Source organism: Onychostruthus taczanowskii, unplaced genomic scaffold, assembly GCF_017590055.1.
Source record: "Onychostruthus taczanowskii isolate IOZ18803 unplaced genomic scaffold, ASM1759005v1 scaffold26, whole genome shotgun sequence".
Taxonomy (NCBI): Eukaryota; Metazoa; Chordata; class Aves; order Passeriformes; family Passeridae; genus Onychostruthus; species Onychostruthus taczanowskii.
This window is the reverse complement of record NW_024499906.1, coordinates 8233950-8251679: the sequence shown is the minus strand read 5'-3', so window position 1 is coordinate 8251679 and position 17730 is coordinate 8233950. Positions and strand designations below refer to the sequence as shown.

Here is a 17730-nt window from a genome sequence, read left to right as displayed (position 1 = left end):
TCATCACCAGCAGGCAAACCTGGAGCTGCTGGAAGGCATGCCTGCTTCTGGGTGTGCCACGCTGCTGGCTGGGTTTGTGTGTGCTTGGGATTTTTGAGGGTAGTGAAAGACTGCCAGCACGTGTGACAGTACTCTGAATCAAGATATTTAGTAAGGTAAAGACACTTCTCATAGCCATATTAATTTTTCTGTCTCCACAGGCACCCCAAAAGGCTCACCACCATGGCTGCTGGTCTGGAGAAAGCCTGTCACCGGTGCATATCTAAAATTGCCAGCAATGGTAAGGCACTTCTGGTAGCCATTGCCTCATGTATTTAAGCAGCCCTGTTGCTAAGCCAAGTATATAAAGGAATCACAATGGTACCAAGTCCCACCTGAATCTTCCACTGAAGTTTCTTTTCCTAGATAATTTTGGGAACCGATGGAGTGTCCAATAGTAACTCTACCCTAACAGCAGCTGCCTGTTGCAGTATTTGAAGTACAGCAACCAGCACAAAAGTTCAAACAAACACCACCATGAACCTAACTATGGGCAGCAACAGACAGCCTAAGAAAAACAATGTGTTTGCCTCCTCTCTGAAGTGTTACCTTACACTAGAGCAGCAGAAGCATCCACAGGGAGAATCACCTCGTGAAGAGCAGCACAGCAAGCCTGGGAACAAACTCTCCTAGGAGCGATTCCCACCAAGCAAAACTGCTGCCAGCCTGTGTGATGGCACAGGGGCACACATCTGGGGATGGAATATGGTCAGGAATATCCCCCATTTCACCTAGTGAGATCTGGGACAGGTTATTCTTCCCTCTGCTTGCCTGCTCCCTGGCATTGCAGGTGGGGGTATCCCCCAGAAGCAGCCCCTTGCTGGGGTTGGAAGCACCAGTTATCTGGACAGAGGTTCTTTTGCAGGGCTTGCTCAGGTTTTAAAGCAACTGGTTCTCCCCGCCCAGGCTGGAGGACTCAGAGGGCTGTAATGAGCTGACAGCTGGTTGAACAGGCTGGTTCCTGCTCTCCGAGGAGCAACACAGCAGAAAGCTGACCTGGGCTGAGGCTGTGCAAGCTGCACAGAGGCACAGAAGAAATACACTTCAGAGGTGGGGTTTTGTAAGATCAGGGAAGCAGTGTCCTCAGCAGGAGGTTAAAATCCATGGGTTTTAAAGCAGCTTACTCCTGCTGACTGCATCTCATTTTCACTCTTGAGTTGCAAGTGCCTTTTGCTTTCACTTCTAGGCAGTAGCAATTTCTAATTCTGCTCAAATACAAGAAGCAGCAAACCCCTTGACCACTCATCATAACTGATACTTTACCCACACTAATTGCTGCATTTGCCAGTCTAGGGTGTTAGACTTTGGAGTTTTCTCTATTCCTGATCTTTGCTTTGCTTGAAAGGCTCTCAAAGCTCAGAATGAACTTTTATTAATGATTAAACCCCTCAACGCCTTGCTGTCTTACAACCTGGCAGAGAAAATCAGGCCAAAGGGACAGAAAACTCAGTCCAGGCCTCCCTGCAGAAACCTGGCACAGGTAGGGAAGGAGACAATATTTTCTGGCCCAGTTTTTCATGCTCATTGCTGCCCCAGGGGAAAGGAGGGCTGGGGAGTGATGGAAAACAAGGGGTGCAGAGCATGCACCCTCATTACACCCTGATGAGGGCCTGGGAATGGAATTGGGACCCAACTGGTCCCAGTGGGATCCCTCACGTCCTGCAGGAAAGACATGCAGGGAGGATCTGGACTTAAATTTAAAAGGTCAAAAGTGGTATTTTCTCTGATTTTTGTTCCTAGAGTCTACAAGCAAAATGCTACCATTCCCTGTTATTAAATTACCACTGGAACTTCAATGATGATAGAGAAAAGAATTATTCCTTTAGATTTTTATTTTTTTTTTTAAGATTGGGATTAGTTCTGGTCTCACCTATGCTCTTCTACACCAGAAACACCCTCTTGGGCAGCTGAAAAGTTACCCATGAGTGAGGAACTCAGAAATACCATTCCAGAAAATATCTTCAATTCTTATCATGCTTAAGTTCAAAATAAGCTCAGCTTTAGCTACGGATCAGCTAATGCATCCAAAATTGATTTTAAGTTCATTAAAATGCAAGCCCTCATGAAATGCAGTGATGCTTAATTTCACTCTTCCTCATCATACTTTTCAAAGAGCTTTTCAACAAAACCCCACACTTGTACCTTTGGTCTCCTGGTATTTAAATAACTTCCAAGAGCCAACCCACCTGTGGAGCATCTTTTCATTCTTGGTGTAGCAATTTAAGTTCAGTCTTCAATTTACTAACCAAAATAAAAAAGCCTAATCCACGACCCTGGGTCCACTGCAAAGCAAACTGAATGGATATATATGTAATGCCTAAATTTTGTTATAAAATTACTTCTGGAAATTATTCACAAGGGGCCAAATCCAGAATTTAGACCATGGCATAACTGTAGTTCAGTATCCAGAGGCATAATATAAAATCCAGGCTAGACACTCTGCAATATTACTCAACCCCCAAGCACCTACACCTAGGACATAAATTTTAGGTGATGTGATGTTGATATATGGGTACCAAAGTTCTATATCACAGTAATGCAACCCTGCCTAAGCAAAGAGTGGTGGAACAGAGCAAACAGCCGGTGGCCCTGAGCTGGGATTTGGTCAGTCCCCTTACACTTTCCCTGCCTCAAATGGTTTTGCACTGGAACTAAAGGCCTCCATGGGAATGGCTGTTTCTTCTCCTGAATCCTCCAGCTTCTTAGTATCCACTCTGGTCAAGGGATTAAATCACGCCAGGGATGGGATTCCTGCCATTCATCCCCAGAGACTGTTCCATCAATGTATCTCTTTGCATGGCATTTAGCTTCATGAACAGAGCATTCCTTGGTTTTACTCAAGGATATCTCATGTCTTTACTCTTTGGATCACTCACAAGTCTGGTTTTCAGTACTCAAACCTTGCTGTTATTTTCTTATTTGGTGGTGGCCAGCCAAGCTGAACAGATTTAATTCCTTTCCTTCATGTTACTTCATTCAAGTCTTTTCTGCATATCCTTTCTCAGATAGTGACATTTTCCTGTGACTTGAAAGCACAGAAAGACAGCCAGTAATCACAGCTACCAAAATCACGGGGAGATTCATCCCTGGTCTGTAAAATATGATCTTACTGGGGCTGGTTCCTCAGAAAGATCCGTCGAGACTTTCTCTGCCACCACAACACCCCCACAGACTGCATCTTTCTTTTCTCCAATTACCTGTCAGTACTGCAGGGGATGCCTGCAGATGCCATGAAGGAATAAAACATGGATGAAAATACCTGCTCCCCATCTGCACTCCAGCCTGTTACACCACCCCTGCTGCAGTGCAGCACACTGTGACACTGCTTGCTGAGCTACTGCATTGCCATCTGTGTCTGCCTCAGGGCATCAGCAGGCATGGGGCCCTGCCAACTGAATTTGACCCAAATTTCCTAACACCCAGAATGCTGGGAGTCAGGTCCCTTCAGAGCAGCATTCCCACAGGGTATTGTCCAAAGGGCATACTGTGAATTTTCACACAGTTTTGCTCCTCAGCTTGTTCATGCAGATAAATCCTGGGGTAACTGCAGACTTTGTTTGGAAGCTGGTAGTATCTCATGTAAAAAAAAAAAAAAAATAAAAAACCCCAATTTATCCAGAACTTGACAGACTACAGAACAAACAACACCTGGGAGTGATGGCAATATAACCAACACTTCATTTATTACTGTATTTATTGTCAGAGCTTAGCTTGTCACTCTACTGAGCAGCTTGCACTACAGCTGTATTATCATACTACAGAGGAGAGTAGGTAGATTGAGATTTATATTTATAATTCCTTCTGAAAATCCTGTGAAGACTCTCACCTTTTCTCTCTCCTCAAAGTAAATAGGGACAACCTGAGCTGATCTGTAACTTTCAAGTGCTCGGAAAACTCGTGGCAGCAAAATAAAGTCTGAGGAGCCCACGGGTGAATTGGTGTCACCTCCAATACTGCCTCCAGATCCCAAGCAAATGCCAGAGGGCAACAGGCTGTGTGTCCTGAGGCCAGGACTGACAAGGGAGTGGCAGAGGACTGGGAGGAGAGCTGCAGTGCAGGGACATGGCTGTGGAAGATGCAAAGGCTCAAGCATGAGACAGAAGAAAGACCATGACATGCAGCCACAATGTCAACAGTGATCTCAAGTGCATTTACTTCTGTGGGGAAATCCTGACAAGAGGAGCTCAGCCAAACAACAGATTTGTGTCAGCTGACTGTACTGCTGGGCAGGAGACACAAAACCTGCACCCACTGATCTAATCTTTGTGACCACAGATTTCAAGGAATGCACAAGATATTTAATCACCTGTTCTCTTCTGCCTCTGTTGTGATCCCAGACAAGAGCTCTTCCCTCCATGCATTTCCCAGCAGGTTAGGATCCCACAGCAGGACTTCCCCAGTGCCCCAGCAGGCGCTGCCCTGCTGGTACAGAGCAGTGGGTTCAAAGGCACCAGACATCCTTTCAAGGCATGCCTGGGAACATTTCCCTAGTTGTGCTGTGTTTTTAGAGACTACCTGCCTTTTTTGCTACTTATTCCAGGAACGGGGCCAGGGTCTTCTCTGAGCACCTGAGGCGATATCGCCGACATAAAAACACCACAAGCCCCACAGGTGGACCTGCCTGCACAGCACAGCAGCGTCCTCTCTGCTGAGCCGTGCTACCTGCGGCAAGTGCCATTTCTGAAGCGATTTGTCTTCGGACCAGAACGGGGCAGCACAGCCCTGACAAACCCAGGCAGAGAATGCCTGTATCCCGCCTGAGCAGCATTTCTGTGAAACCCCCACACATTTAGGGAATATCAGTCTTTAGCGCTGCTAGAGACACTGAGAGTGGCTGCAGAGCCCTGCCAGTTGTGTAGGCAATTGTTGAAGAGTCTCACTTTGTTAAACATGGATCTGGAAGCCTTCCCAGACTATGCATCTGCCCCTCCAATTCGAGACCTAAGAGGCTGTAGCTGAATGGGGAGATAATGAGTAAATACATTCCCAGCGACTGCTTTGGGAGCGGAATTAATGAACCATTATCTCTTTCTCTTGAGCTCTGAGTGGTCTCTACCTCCCACTTCTCCCCTCCAAAAGCGGGCTGTTGGGCAGATGTCAGACACAAGCAAGCACGGACACCTGTGTGCCAGATGTGCAGCCTCGCATGCACATGAGCGCCCTGAGCTTTTTTTCCACAGCTTACTGCAGCTTCCCTCCCCAGGGTCGGGCAGAACAGGCGCTGCACAACTAACAAATGACACGATGCCTCCTCCTCCTCCTTTTCCCGGGCTCCTGAGCACCTCCCGTGCAGGGGCAGGAGGCAGCTGCGAAAGCCCAGGCAGAGGGGTGACGTCGCTCCGAGGGCTGCGCTGCAGTGACAGCACATGTGGCCACACCAGGCAGTCGGTGCAATGCCTGCAGAGCAGAGCGGCACCCCTTTGGGTACCAGATAAACGAGTTGTCCAGCCTGTGTGCACTGTTTGCCCAAAAACGATGCTGGAAGGCCAACTCATTTACAATACCATCACTTCTTAATATGAAAGAACAGTCTAGATAACAGCAAGAAGAGCTAGCACAAAATGTGACATGTGGTGAAAAGGGAGGCTCTAGGCTGAGTTGTTCTAATGAGAGGCTGTCAGTGGTTGAAAGAGCTTAGTCAAGTGTAGGACACTATTCAAGCAGAGGAAGAATTTCTGTATTATGCAGCACTCAAGAGATAGGAGTCTGAGCAAAAATGAGAGAGAGAGAGAGAGAGAGAGAGAGAGAGAGAGGGGGAGACTGGCCGACAGGGAAAGGAGGAGGGGGCGGCACAAAGGAACAGAACTGCTTTCTTCAGCTCAAAATACCCTCAGTCTCTCCCAGTTCATGGAGATAACGAACATGCTGCTTCTGAGAAAGATGTCTCTCAAGCACTTAAGTGTAAGATCCTGGTTCTCTGTGGAGAAAACACGAGCAGCGTGTGGGGGATGGTGTGCTCCCATGAAAAGTGTCTGCGAGTCAGAAAGCCTGGTGGATCTGCTCTGAATTTTGATGCTGCTCCTATGTCCTCTCTGTTTCTCCTTCTGTAAAACAGAGGCAGTGATGCTGCCCTTTTTCTCTAAGGCAGCCTGAGGGTGGTATTTTGGCAGCGCTGCAGAATTTTCCAGAGCAGCACTGTCCGCAGGGTGCTGGCAGTGTCCCTGCTCCTGCATGGCCAGGGGGACACCATGCACCTTGCAGAGGTTGCAGTTCCCTGGCATGGGGAACTGCAGGACACAGTTTACCAGAGGAAAGGGCTGGTCCCAAGCCAACTCCAAATACTTGCTCCAAGACTTTTTTTGCAAGCCTCCAAGGAGACCTACTCCTTTTCTTATCTGTGGTCTTCTCAGCCCCTCTGCAATCTATGCCCACCTGCACTTTGGCACCCTTAGGCACCCACTTGAAGCCTGAGCCATTTCTGGAAGGGCTCTGAAGGGACACTTGCCACAGAATGTCCTCATATTTTACTCTCATTTGGCAGGGCAGCATTTCACTTTAATGTTGCCAAGTGTTCATGATTAGGCACAGAGGTGACAGCTCTTGTGAGACAGGCTGCTCACACTGTTCTAGACACTAGTGTCCCTCACCCACTGTGAAGGTAAGTACTCATCCAGTGCAGCACCTGGCTGTGCAGGGGAAACACCAGGGCTCAGATACACCAGCAACTCTCTAGGGAGTAAGTAACCCCTCAGGTCCACTCACCTGCAGGGAGAGTCTGTGTGCACCCCTAAGAGCATCCTTCCACACAGCTTAAGCTGATCTATCCCAATGACAAATCCCACTCCTTGCAGCAGGGCTGCTGCCTTTGTGCTCGTGAGCTAAGCTGGGTCAGGGAGTTAGACCAGCCAGAAACTATTCACATTTGTGATAAAGACAGTTTATTTAGCTATCAGTGAAAAGTAAGTGGAATGGCATTAAAGCTGCTATTTGCTTAGCAAACAGATATGGCTCATCAGTCGCCATGGATTAGCTGATGCAAAATTACTTGTTACTGCACAGTCGCCTGGCAGTGCCTCTGAAAAGGATGCAGGATAAGGCAGCAGCCGATGACTCCTCGCCCTTGGATTAAGACAAGCTGCAAGCAGTAGCTGCAAAAGCAGTTTGTGTCTCTCACTGCATCCTGGAAGTGATAAAACATGTGCTGGTCTCATCACCACAAATGCTGCACCATGCAGGTGATATTCCCACACCATCAAGTGCACTGCATTTCTTCCTGCACAATTGTGTGAATACAGAACATCTGTAAAGAACTGGGTGGAAATGCTGGACTCTAAACTTGAACTAGACCAAAATAACACTGTCTTTCTTTTCTCCTTCACAGTATGCTTTATATTTGGGCTCCTTGCTTTCCTTGCCTTACCACTGTCCATGACTTTTATAGGTAAGTTGGCTACTAAAGTAAATTGAAAATAGAAACTTCCTGGCACTCTGTGGCAGGTTAATATATCTGGTGGAAGAAAGGAACTGGAAAATTCCGGGTTTCCAACTGTTAAACCCCTGTCTTGGTACTTTAGCTTCAGACAGAATCTCAGCCCACACTCTGTATCAGAAGGAAGAAGTACTTGAATTCTGACCCCGTTTATCTTGAAAAACCCCTCCAGTGTGTTTTACCTCAAAATCCAGCTTTGTCTGTGGGAGGAAGCTCAGAATCTGGCAAATGAGAAGATTTCATTACTCAGGATCCCTCTGTGTTAACTACACTGCAAAAAATTGTAGAAGCATAGTGCTGGAAGGGAAAAAGAGATGCTGTAGGCTGCTATTTCTCCACCTTTTTGAAAGTCAGACCTGTTTTGGCTGATCTATCTCTGTATAACCCCTCAAAGGCTGGATTTGTGAGTAGCATTTCAAGATCAAATATTTAAGAAAGGAAATTCCTTTCAGCTGCAGAATTTTATACCTTTTTAAACTGCATAAGGCCCCTCTTTTCTTAAGCATCACCTTTCCCTTACCATTAACATAGATCTATTTTTTCTATAACACTTCATTGCTCCCTTTGGGCCTTTCACATCCTCCATATGGGTCGTGAACCCCACTTGAGAAACATAAGTGGAGACACCAATCCACCTCTACTTTCAGACAGGTCCATGTGCTCACAGCATCCCTGACAGATGTCTAACTTGCCCTTGCTCAAGGAAATTCCATGGCTTCCCAAGGAGGCTATTTCAACATTTTATTGCTCTCAAAGACAAAATATTTTTCCCCATATCCAACCTAAATCTTCCCTATGGCAAATTAAACAGATTACAGCCAAAACATATTGGTCACTATCCTACTCATGAGATCCTTTGAACTGTTTGAAGGCTGCTATTATAACCCTGCTCTATCTTCTCTTTTATTTTCCCAGAGGTCTTAAAAACCTTATTCTTTCATCCTGACCTCATAGGTCACTGTTTCTGTAGCTTTTTTTGTCATTGTTGTTTTTTGGGTTTTTTTTTTTTTTTTTTTTTTTTTTGTTGCCTCTCTCCTTTGACCTCTGGCCGATGTAAGTATTTTTCCTTATTAATAAAAGAATGATGTAACACTGGCCTCCAGCTGAGACCTGAGGAATGAGCAGTGCAGAGTAATTAGCTCCTCTGTTTAACATGCAGGATTTCTGTAAACACACCTCAAAATGAATTGTGGTCTCTCTGCACCAACCCATTTCCTTCAATTTAGTTTATGGTGCATTGTAAGCCCAGATGGTTTTTGGCAGTGCTGCTCCCTCCCAGACATATCTGGTTTTTTATTTACCTTGAAGTTTCCTCCCCTGCACACAGTGTTTGGCTCTATCGGTTTTCATCTTGTAGATTTTGAATGCCTTTTTCCAGTGTATCCAGATCACTTTGAATTCAAAGTCCTCAAGAGCCCTTGTCTTTGACAAGTCCTTGTCTTTGCCCACCTGGTGCCTCGTTAATCATGAAGGATGGTCCAAAGGAACTCTAGGTACAGATGCTGAGGGCAAGCTGCATCCCACCAGGACTCGGACTGTGTGTATCCACAGCCAGGCTGAGCGCTGGGTGTTGTCCTTGCAGGATGTTAAGGGAAATGGATGTTCCTGACTAAAATGCCCACACCCTCTCTTAGGTGTCTGTCTTGAGATGAGGTAACTTTTAAAGCAGTTGGGACACCTGGACCACTGCCATGGATAGTTATCCAAACCCACATAATAACTGTTCAGCTAAAGGTTGGTGTTATTCCCTTAATCTGGGGCTTTCAAAGTACCACTCATTACTATGGTGGGATTCTGATTAGGATGTCCTAATTAGGAACCAGGGAGTTCTAACGAGGGATTGGGGAACAATTACAAAGTAGGGAAATGGACTGAACTGTTACATCTCAACACTTCTGCTCTTACATTTATCCATGATTTAAGACTGCTATTTATCCCTTAAGAAGATTCTACCTTTAGCTTTTCCCCAGGCTGAATATTCCTGAACTGTGAAATAGGGATGGGAAAGTATAATACAAAATGTGGCATGGTTTCCATGCATACTGACATCCTGCCTTCTGGAAATGAATTCAGGTCTGGAATCTGACCACGTATAATTTCTCAGGAATATTTCACAGTATCTTTAAGATCAGTGAGAAGTGGAAAGTCTATAGTAAGATATCAGCCTGGAGCTCTGGATATGTCCTGCATCAGATACAGAGCCCTTTTTTCCCCTACAACTTACTGAAATTAAGAGATAATGTCACTGTAATATAGTGTTGTCAGATGATATTGGCTTCCTGCAGCTCCATATCAGCAAAGGTATTTTTAGGAAAATGAAATGTCAAGGAAAATGCAGATATTTATTTTCCAAGCAAAACGCTATGATTTTCTGATAATATTCTGTTACTGTGATCTCAGAAAAAAGTCTTGCTGGTGTGCCTCCAGTCATTTTGGCTCTTGCTTCCTACAGAGGAAAACTGTGAGATAAAATATTTGTTAAAACTCAGAGATTAATAACAGGCAGCCCTGGTAATAATTACATGCTAACATTATACACTCTTAAAATTTGATAATGCTGTAAATCACAGTATAATTCAAGATACATGAAAAGGACTCACCATATTTTCCAAGCTGCAGACTTGTGACATCATTTAAGCCATAGATTGTTTAGCAGCTCTTTTACTGGCAGAGAAGATCCCTTTTTTCACTAAACACTCCAAAGAGATAGAGATTTATTTATTTTTTTTTTAGTTTCCAGGGCAGTGAAAGATTACTCTCAATAACCCATTCTTGTATGTTGTCCTGAGTGCTTTTATATACAGAATTCCCTAAGGGTAGCTAAATCACATTTGAGAGCTGATGACATGCTTTTTTTTTTTTTTAATAAGCAGCCTAAAGTGCCCTCTGTTCAAATTTAACCCAGTACTACTCCTCACACTCATCACACCAAATAATTCCTCAAATCTCAAATGCTCCCAAGAATTGTCTGAAGCCTATTCTCATACTCCATGCCTTTACATGGGAACCAGTCTTGTGCTTTAGCAGTTGTTGTTTAACACAGTCTTTCCTTGCACTTCAGTCCTTCAGCCAGTCCTCTGATTTGCTGATATGCTTTCTGATAAAATGGTGCCCAAAAGCAATTACTTCAAGATAAATTCTCTGCAGCACCTAGATCCAAGTGTAAGGCCCACAGTCAGAGAGCTTGACTGAGGTCTGTGATAAGTGATGACAGCTGCAGCCATCTATGAGGAACACCTGAAAATGGCCTGGCATGTTGAGGTCTCTGCCTCCCATTAGGAATAAAGTTGTGTAGTGGCCACCAAACAGCAGATCAGCCTTGCTATAGAGCAGCCCTCCTTTCCTATGGCTGTACTTCAGCCATTTCAGCTGAGAAGAGTAAAGTAGCTAAAAGAGGCCAATGCTGTATTAATTTTTATTCATCCTGATCCCCTCATCCCATGGATAATCATGAGTCAAAAGGACACTTGGTTGGTAGCAATCCTTTATGGGCCATGCCAGAGCACTGCCCCAAATGGTGCCGTTAGAGAAGGCATTGTCCTGTTTGCTCACAAATGCTCTTTCCACATGCTGATCCCTGTGTCCTGGATCCCACTGCAGTGTTGTTCTGTGGTAGCCAAGAGGTAAAATGTGCAAGTACCTCTGCTTTCCCAAGCCTCCCATCTCTTTTTTTTCCCCCCCTTTGGATTATGTTCAGGCTGTGTCTGATCTTGCACAGGTCTTTGGTTCATTCATTTGGACTCCTGTGCTGGTCTATGTTGTGGTCAGGCTCAATTGCTTTTCACTCTGAACCACAGATTGCTCTGGCTTGCAGGGATCACTGCAGTAGAAGCAGATCTTTGATCTCTCATGGTCCATATATCCCACCTCCAGCAGTCAAAGGAGAACATATCTGTTGCTTATGGGAAGGAAGAGCTAGCACTGATGCTTTCCAACTAGTTTTGGTGCTCCCAGATAAACAAAACACACGCTGTGTGAGAACTGATTGGCACATTCACTGATTTCACTGTAACAAATGCCAGTGCCCATCTGTCAACTGTAGGTCCTCATTTCCTATTCACACCTTGGGGTGTACTTTTAAAGTTACTACTGTATCACCTGCTTTGACCTACTCTTTTGCTGTCATATGTGTCTGCAATATTCTCCCAAAACCTACAGAGCACTGCTGTCTGTCACTCAAATCCTTCCCAAGACTGACTGATGTCATGTTATACATATGAAAGCATCCCACAATAGATTTGTCTGCGAAAGAGAATCGGAGCTGCATGAAAAAAAAAAAAAAAAAAAGGTATTTTTTCCCGACTTTATTTTCCCCTCAAATTGAAATCTCAGTTAGCACATTGGAAATAGAAATTGCCTAGGTTCCTAAAATGAAATATATTCCCAGTGATCCCTGGCCAGCTGCTTTTGTGGCAGGCTATTAGATGGCCAAGAACTTTGGAAACCTTGGCAGCAGCTTTCTGATGAACATGATGTAATTTGTGACAATTTCCCTGCTGCCCACCCTGTAAAGCTGGGAGCCTGAGCAGGTCTCATTGTTACATAGTGGCAAAATGGACAAAAAAAATACAGCATTGTAATAAGGAATGAAAGGGGAGAGAATCCAAATCCACCTAAGTACAGCCTTTTTCATTTATACAAAGGTTGATAATAAACACTTAATATAGACGAGTCCACTGGACTCCACAGCCCTTACACACAGGGGATCACAAAACTGCAGAGGACAAAACACTGTCCCCTGTCCTGTGAGTAAAATCAGACCTGTAGCAAGCAACCACAATCCAGAGCACTGGTATTATGCCATGCAAAGAGTTCAGGAGAGGTTCAGGACATCAGCAATGTTCTGGACCAGCAATAGCAGGGGATTTCGTGGGCAAATTGACAAGCTAAAGAGGATTACAGCTATAGAAAAGAAAAACCAAACCAAACCAAACAACAAAAACCGCCAAAACAACCCAAAACAACAACAACAACAAAAAAAAACCCCACCAAACCCAAAACGCACTGGTACTTCTTTCCTAATTCCTCCTATCCAGTGTAGTTCTGAAAATGGAGGCAAGACATTTCATGTGAGAGATGTTTAGCACTAAGACTAGCACACTTCTTTTGGTATCCTGCAACTAGGTAACCCCAGTTATTCAGAGAAAGGTCAGAATATCTCCTTGCAAACTATGTATATAGCAAGAAGAAAACAGAAAATCCTTTCTACTCTGTGCAACTGCTCCATCAAAGCCCTGAAACACGGGATCAATACCAATAAAATTACAGTGTAATGAACTGTTTAAAATTTCTGAAGATGCCATTGGATAAGAGACTTGGGCAGGGGATTTATCCCAGCTAATTTATGGGTATCTACAGCTGGCAGTCTGGATTTCTTGTATAGCCATGGAGAGACAGAAGTACTTTCAGGGACCGATTCACCCGACACATTTCAAATGCCTATCTTAGGATAAATGAATTGCATTTTGCAAGTGCCTATTTCTCCCTATTGACTAAAGAGTGTAGAAAACTAGTTCACATATGGATGCCTGCATTGCAGACATCTATATTTGGACAGATGAGTTTCACTGCCACAGACCTGTATCACAAGCTTCAGTCTCTACTGCCAGGAACATCCTCACACAGGCATACACTCTCTTCCCTAAAACTCACCCAGCTTTCTCTTTCTTGCAGTAGATCTGAGGGTTGCCAAGGTCCTCAGCTCCATAACAACCAATTCTTTTATCCTTTGGCAACCCAAACAGCTTGGAAACTTGAGCTTCTACAGCTCCCTATCAGCTGCCTGGAAAGCTAAAACAGTTCCAGGTGCACCCACGGGTATTGGCTCCCAAGCTTCCAGGCATCTGACTCAGGAACATGCCACACTCATGGGAACTAATGAGCAGGAAAATCCTGGGGGAAGCTTATCAGAATTCCTTCTTTTCATAGTTTTGATTCTCAGTCAATTTTCTACTGCTGATGAAAATTTCCTGTCCAGCTCAGTCAATGGTTCATTTAACAAAGAGTTGTGGCTGAAACTAATGATCTCTATATGTGGCTGCAATTAGTATTGCCAGAAAACAGTAATGTTGGTTTTGCCTTTGCTCTCTCTCTTTCTTCTCCTGCCTTTTGCTTGTTCATGGTCCTCACTCCTCTAGTGGGAGGTGCAGCCCCCTTTTAATTCAGCCCCCATTTCAACAGACACAGGATACAAGCCTTGGGTGTAAGTAATACACTTCACTTACAGCATCTGTACTTCTCACTGTACAGCTTGTTGCAATATCTGGTCACTTGAGATAACAAACATCCATTTTTGCCGTTCAGGAATGAAGTTTTTGGAAGACTGCCCAGTTCAGCCACTGATTCCCTTATATCTGTTGGTGGGTGGTGTGATTGGCAGCTTAAAGGTAATGTGCCTTCTATGTGTGAAAAATATTTTGTGTGACCCGACTTTGACGTGCTAGTTAAGACATGATGACAGCTCCACACAGCCACATGCACCCAGTACTGGAGAGCTATGAGATTGGGCTGTGCTTGTTCCAGCACCAAAAGCACCTGTCAGTCAAGTGAGCTGCTAATGAGCTCAGCATTGTCCCACACATTGTGGTGTGACTTTCTCCTGCACCACAGCATCTGTGCTACCATCCCTACTGAGGGAAATGACTACTTAACGTGGATGCCTGTGGTAAATGGGGTCCTTTTTCCACAAGCAATCCTCCAAGAATGTCAAATCTTTCTCCATTATTTTCATAGAGACAGGACAAAAAGTTAAGTTACTCCCCTTGCACTGGGAATACTACAAAACCACTTGTGCTTGTACATAGCCCTTCACAAGTTCAATTTACTCCCACTCTGACCTGGCCAGAAGTAAATGACTGCAGCAGAATCACTACCTTCCAAAGTAAATACATCCCCGCAACACAGCAGGGCTTATTAATCAAGATGCACCATTTTCTAACCACAACTGCCTGTCTTCTAGTGGACTGTGCTCACTTATATCTTTGCTGAGCCACAGTCTGGCAGTTTGACAAGTAGAGGCACTCTCATAGCTGTGATAAATCCTGGTCACTATAAAGCTATATAACTCTGCATTGACTCTAAAGGATCCACCCTGTTCTGACAGTCCCTTTGCAGATGTGTTAACTGGATTTTAGGGAGCATGAAGAGCCTTACCACAACATTTCTAGCCATTTTCTTTGCCAGGTCTGAAAGAAAGGGGAAAGAATCCTCCTCTGCAGGTCTTTGCATTCACTGCACTCTTTCAGAGTGGTAACCCAACAAAACCACAGTACATCACTGGGATATGAATCATGCCCTCCAAGGACCTTTGGTCAGTAAATAAGAAAATGGAAAAAAAAAAAAAAAAAAGAAAGAAAGAAAGTGCAAGTGCTTAATCTTGTTACAAGGAATTTGCTGTGTTGTGAGTTCTACTGGCAAATGCTTAGTCACTTGATCACACCAGTGGACTTATCTGTATAATCAAAGGTTCATTTAACAATAGTTTAGAAAAGATTAGAGCAGAACTGAAAGGAAATTTTGAGGGTAGTGGACTGAAGCTTTCATAAAAAATGTTGACTCATTCTTAGCTATTTCTGGTTTAAAAGTCAGGTTTTTTCACTGTAACTAAGGTGGCAAACAGATAGTTAATATTCATGCTGACATCAAATAATGGTTTGAATTTTACTTCAGTTGACAGCAGGACTGCTTATTTTGCAGTTTGGCAATGCATTTGGTCAGAACTTGATCAGCTTCACTCACGTGTTATTTCAGCGCTTGGTCTGCAGCCAAATTCAAGTTTCTCGCCTGTCTGAACTCTGCTCTCTGTTCTGTTCAATGGACTGCACTGACTTCATCCAGCAGTGCCCTCACTTGAGCTCTCAAAGTTAAAAGGTCAGAGGATGGGTGCAGGATGAAGTCTGAAAGGATGCTGTCCTATGATGGACAGCATCTAATAGCAAGTCATTCTAGCCCAGATCTGTGCAGTCTGTAGGCTCCTCATCTATTTCTTTGCCACCTCCAGTCTTTTAAAAAGCAATGGTAACTGTTCACCAAGGCAACTGAGCCATTCTAGAGCACCCAGAGAGGCCTGTTGAATGCATGCCATGCTGCTCCATAAATGTATGTTCAGCAGCTAGTAACAATGTGAGCGACTGCCAGCAATTTCTTCAATCACGCTTGGCAAGGCAATACCCGTAAGAATTAAATGCACATTCCGTGAACTACTTAGATGCAGCTGAGATTCATAAATCTACCTGGGAGGTCTCTCTGGCTGCCTCAAACCCAATACTCATCTGCCATTTACCCCATTCTCACTGCTGAGCTTGATGGAACCTGAGTGCTGAGCTGAAAGCTAAATGGACTGAAGTAGGCTTCAGGTCCAGCCACAGGCACCCTCATGCAGAAACCTCAGAGCCACTGGCCAGGCAGGTTTATCCCTCCTGTGCCCCATGAGTCTGTGTAAAATAAGTGTTCATATGAGAAGATGATAGTTTGAGCAAGCCTGTTGCTTTGAGTGCTCAGCTGGATGTGAGACATCAGTGGAAACATCATTTTTTGCCTATTTTGGTGCTGGGACTTTAAACTGTGTTTCTCAAAAACTGGTACCAACATCTGGGCTGGAAAACCAGTAGGTTTTGTGAACAAATGTTTAATAATTTATATAGAACCAAACAGTTTTCCAGAGGAGAGTAAGAATAAGAGAAAACTCTGGATTCTCTTGCTAAGCTTTTCCTCTTGAAAATGGGGCACATGGAATAAAATCTGAACCTGGAAAAATATATAACCAAACAGGTTTTCCTTGGCCAGTGTTCTAGAGAAAGAAGAGTGTAAAATGAGGGATCCTCTTCTCTTTCATTTCAAGCAGAAAAATGAGCACAGATTATAACTCTGTGAAAGAGAACATGACCGAGAACCCCAGTGAATCTAGCTGTGTCCTTTGTATTGCCAAGACTAAACGAGAAATCCAGGCATCACTGATGAGTCCTACTGCATTTCCCTGTATACCAGACCTTCCTAACCACCTGGCACCATGGTATTCCACATATTTCTCTGCTAGTTTCAACTGAAGGCAGGAATGGGGCAATCTAGGAAAATGACACTTAATTGAAGAAAATTTGACAACAGTACATTGCAAGTATCTAAAGCAATTTCTTTGAGGTTTAAGTCATAGACTATATGCTTCATAATTTGATATAAGCTGATTCAACTTTATAACCACAGAAAAATAGAGTTAGAAGAGAAAAATGTACCCACTACAAGGCAGGAACTACACTACTTAAATCATTTAGCAGTTACTGTAATCTGTTCTTAAAAGTCTCCAGCGTGGGAGCTGCTGCCATCTCCCTACACAATCTGTTCTCATGCCTTTCCATCAGTGACTTTTTTCCATTGTATGACCCCCACTGGTGAATAACCTACAAGGAAAAAATGCATTACTTTCCAGCAGTACCTGCCTCATTTGTGGCTCCTTAGCTTTCTCTTAACACTATTTTCCCACATCCAATTTTGTTTGACCCAAAGACTGGCAGTGGTCAGAAGGTGTTCAGACTCTCTGCATGCAATTTACTTATTCCCTTTTCTCCCCAATGCCTCCAGGTGACTCTCCTGCTGTACGACTCAACCAGGATGAGGCAGCTGCTTTCCAAGTCTGTTGTGATTGATGATGATGATGACGATGAGTATCCCTGGAGGCAGAATGCTCACAAGTACTACGTCCATCTAACCCTCAGCCTTTTCCTCTTTCTCTGGTTCATTCTTGGGAACTACTGGGTTTTTTCTGTGTATCTGCCAAATTTCATCCCACCTTTTCATCAGCCTCAGGATTACTGTGACAAAACCCTGTACATTTTTGCTGTTGGTGTTCTCATTATTAGCCATACTGTTCTGTTTCTCCTTATCTTTTGTAGCTGCTGCATATACTGTTTTTCCAGGCAAAGACTCACTTCTGAGGAAGACTAAATGCTACATAAATAAATCTCCAGATGTTTGGGAAAGCGTGTACAACAAAGAACAGGCAATAATTCACCCTTGTGTACATCTTTGTTGTATGGTATATATGTGTGATAGCAGTCAACTTCAAGGGGAAATTAAAAAATACAGTGCCATCTGGAAATAGCTATGCTGGAATACAGCATAGTCTATGCAAAAATGCTGCTGCCAGTGCCAGGGTGTACTCCTGCTAACTTTTACATCCCATTTTTTAAACTCTGGATGTTTTACCAGGAGCGAGCTCTTGCAGATGGCAAACTCCTTTAAAACCAGGTCCCCCTTATGTTGTATATAGC

At 44.1% G+C, this 17730-nt stretch overlaps 1 protein-coding gene across 1 annotated transcript; it reads left to right on the top strand.

Moving 5' to 3' along the window:
• The first annotated feature begins 222 nt into the window (after nt 1-222).
• TMEM272 (transmembrane protein 272) lies at nt 223-17404 on the top strand. The gene is made up of 4 exons (XM_041407410.1): nt 223-280; nt 7361-7420; nt 13772-13854; nt 17042-17404. Exons 1-4 carry the CDS (start codon nt 223-225, stop codon nt 17402-17404), a joined length of 564 nt encoding a protein of 187 aa, XP_041263344.1.
• Nucleotides 17405-17730: the final 326 nt, after the last annotated feature.

What these genes read in the sequence shown, in the direction of transcription:
- TMEM272 (XM_041407410.1), top strand. Translation starts at nt 223, where the DNA reads ATGGCTGCTGGTCTGGAGAAAGCCTGTCACCGGTGCATATCTAAAATT. An exon ending in ACTGTCCATGACTTTTATAG is followed by an intron (nt 7,421 to 13,771) that starts GTAAGTTGGCTA and finishes TTTGCCGTTCAG; the next exon opens with GAATGAAGTTTTTGGAAGAC. An exon ending in GTGTGATTGGCAGCTTAAAG is followed by an intron (nt 13,855 to 17,041) that starts GTAATGTGCCTT and finishes CAATGCCTCCAG; the next exon opens with GTGACTCTCCTGCTGTACGA.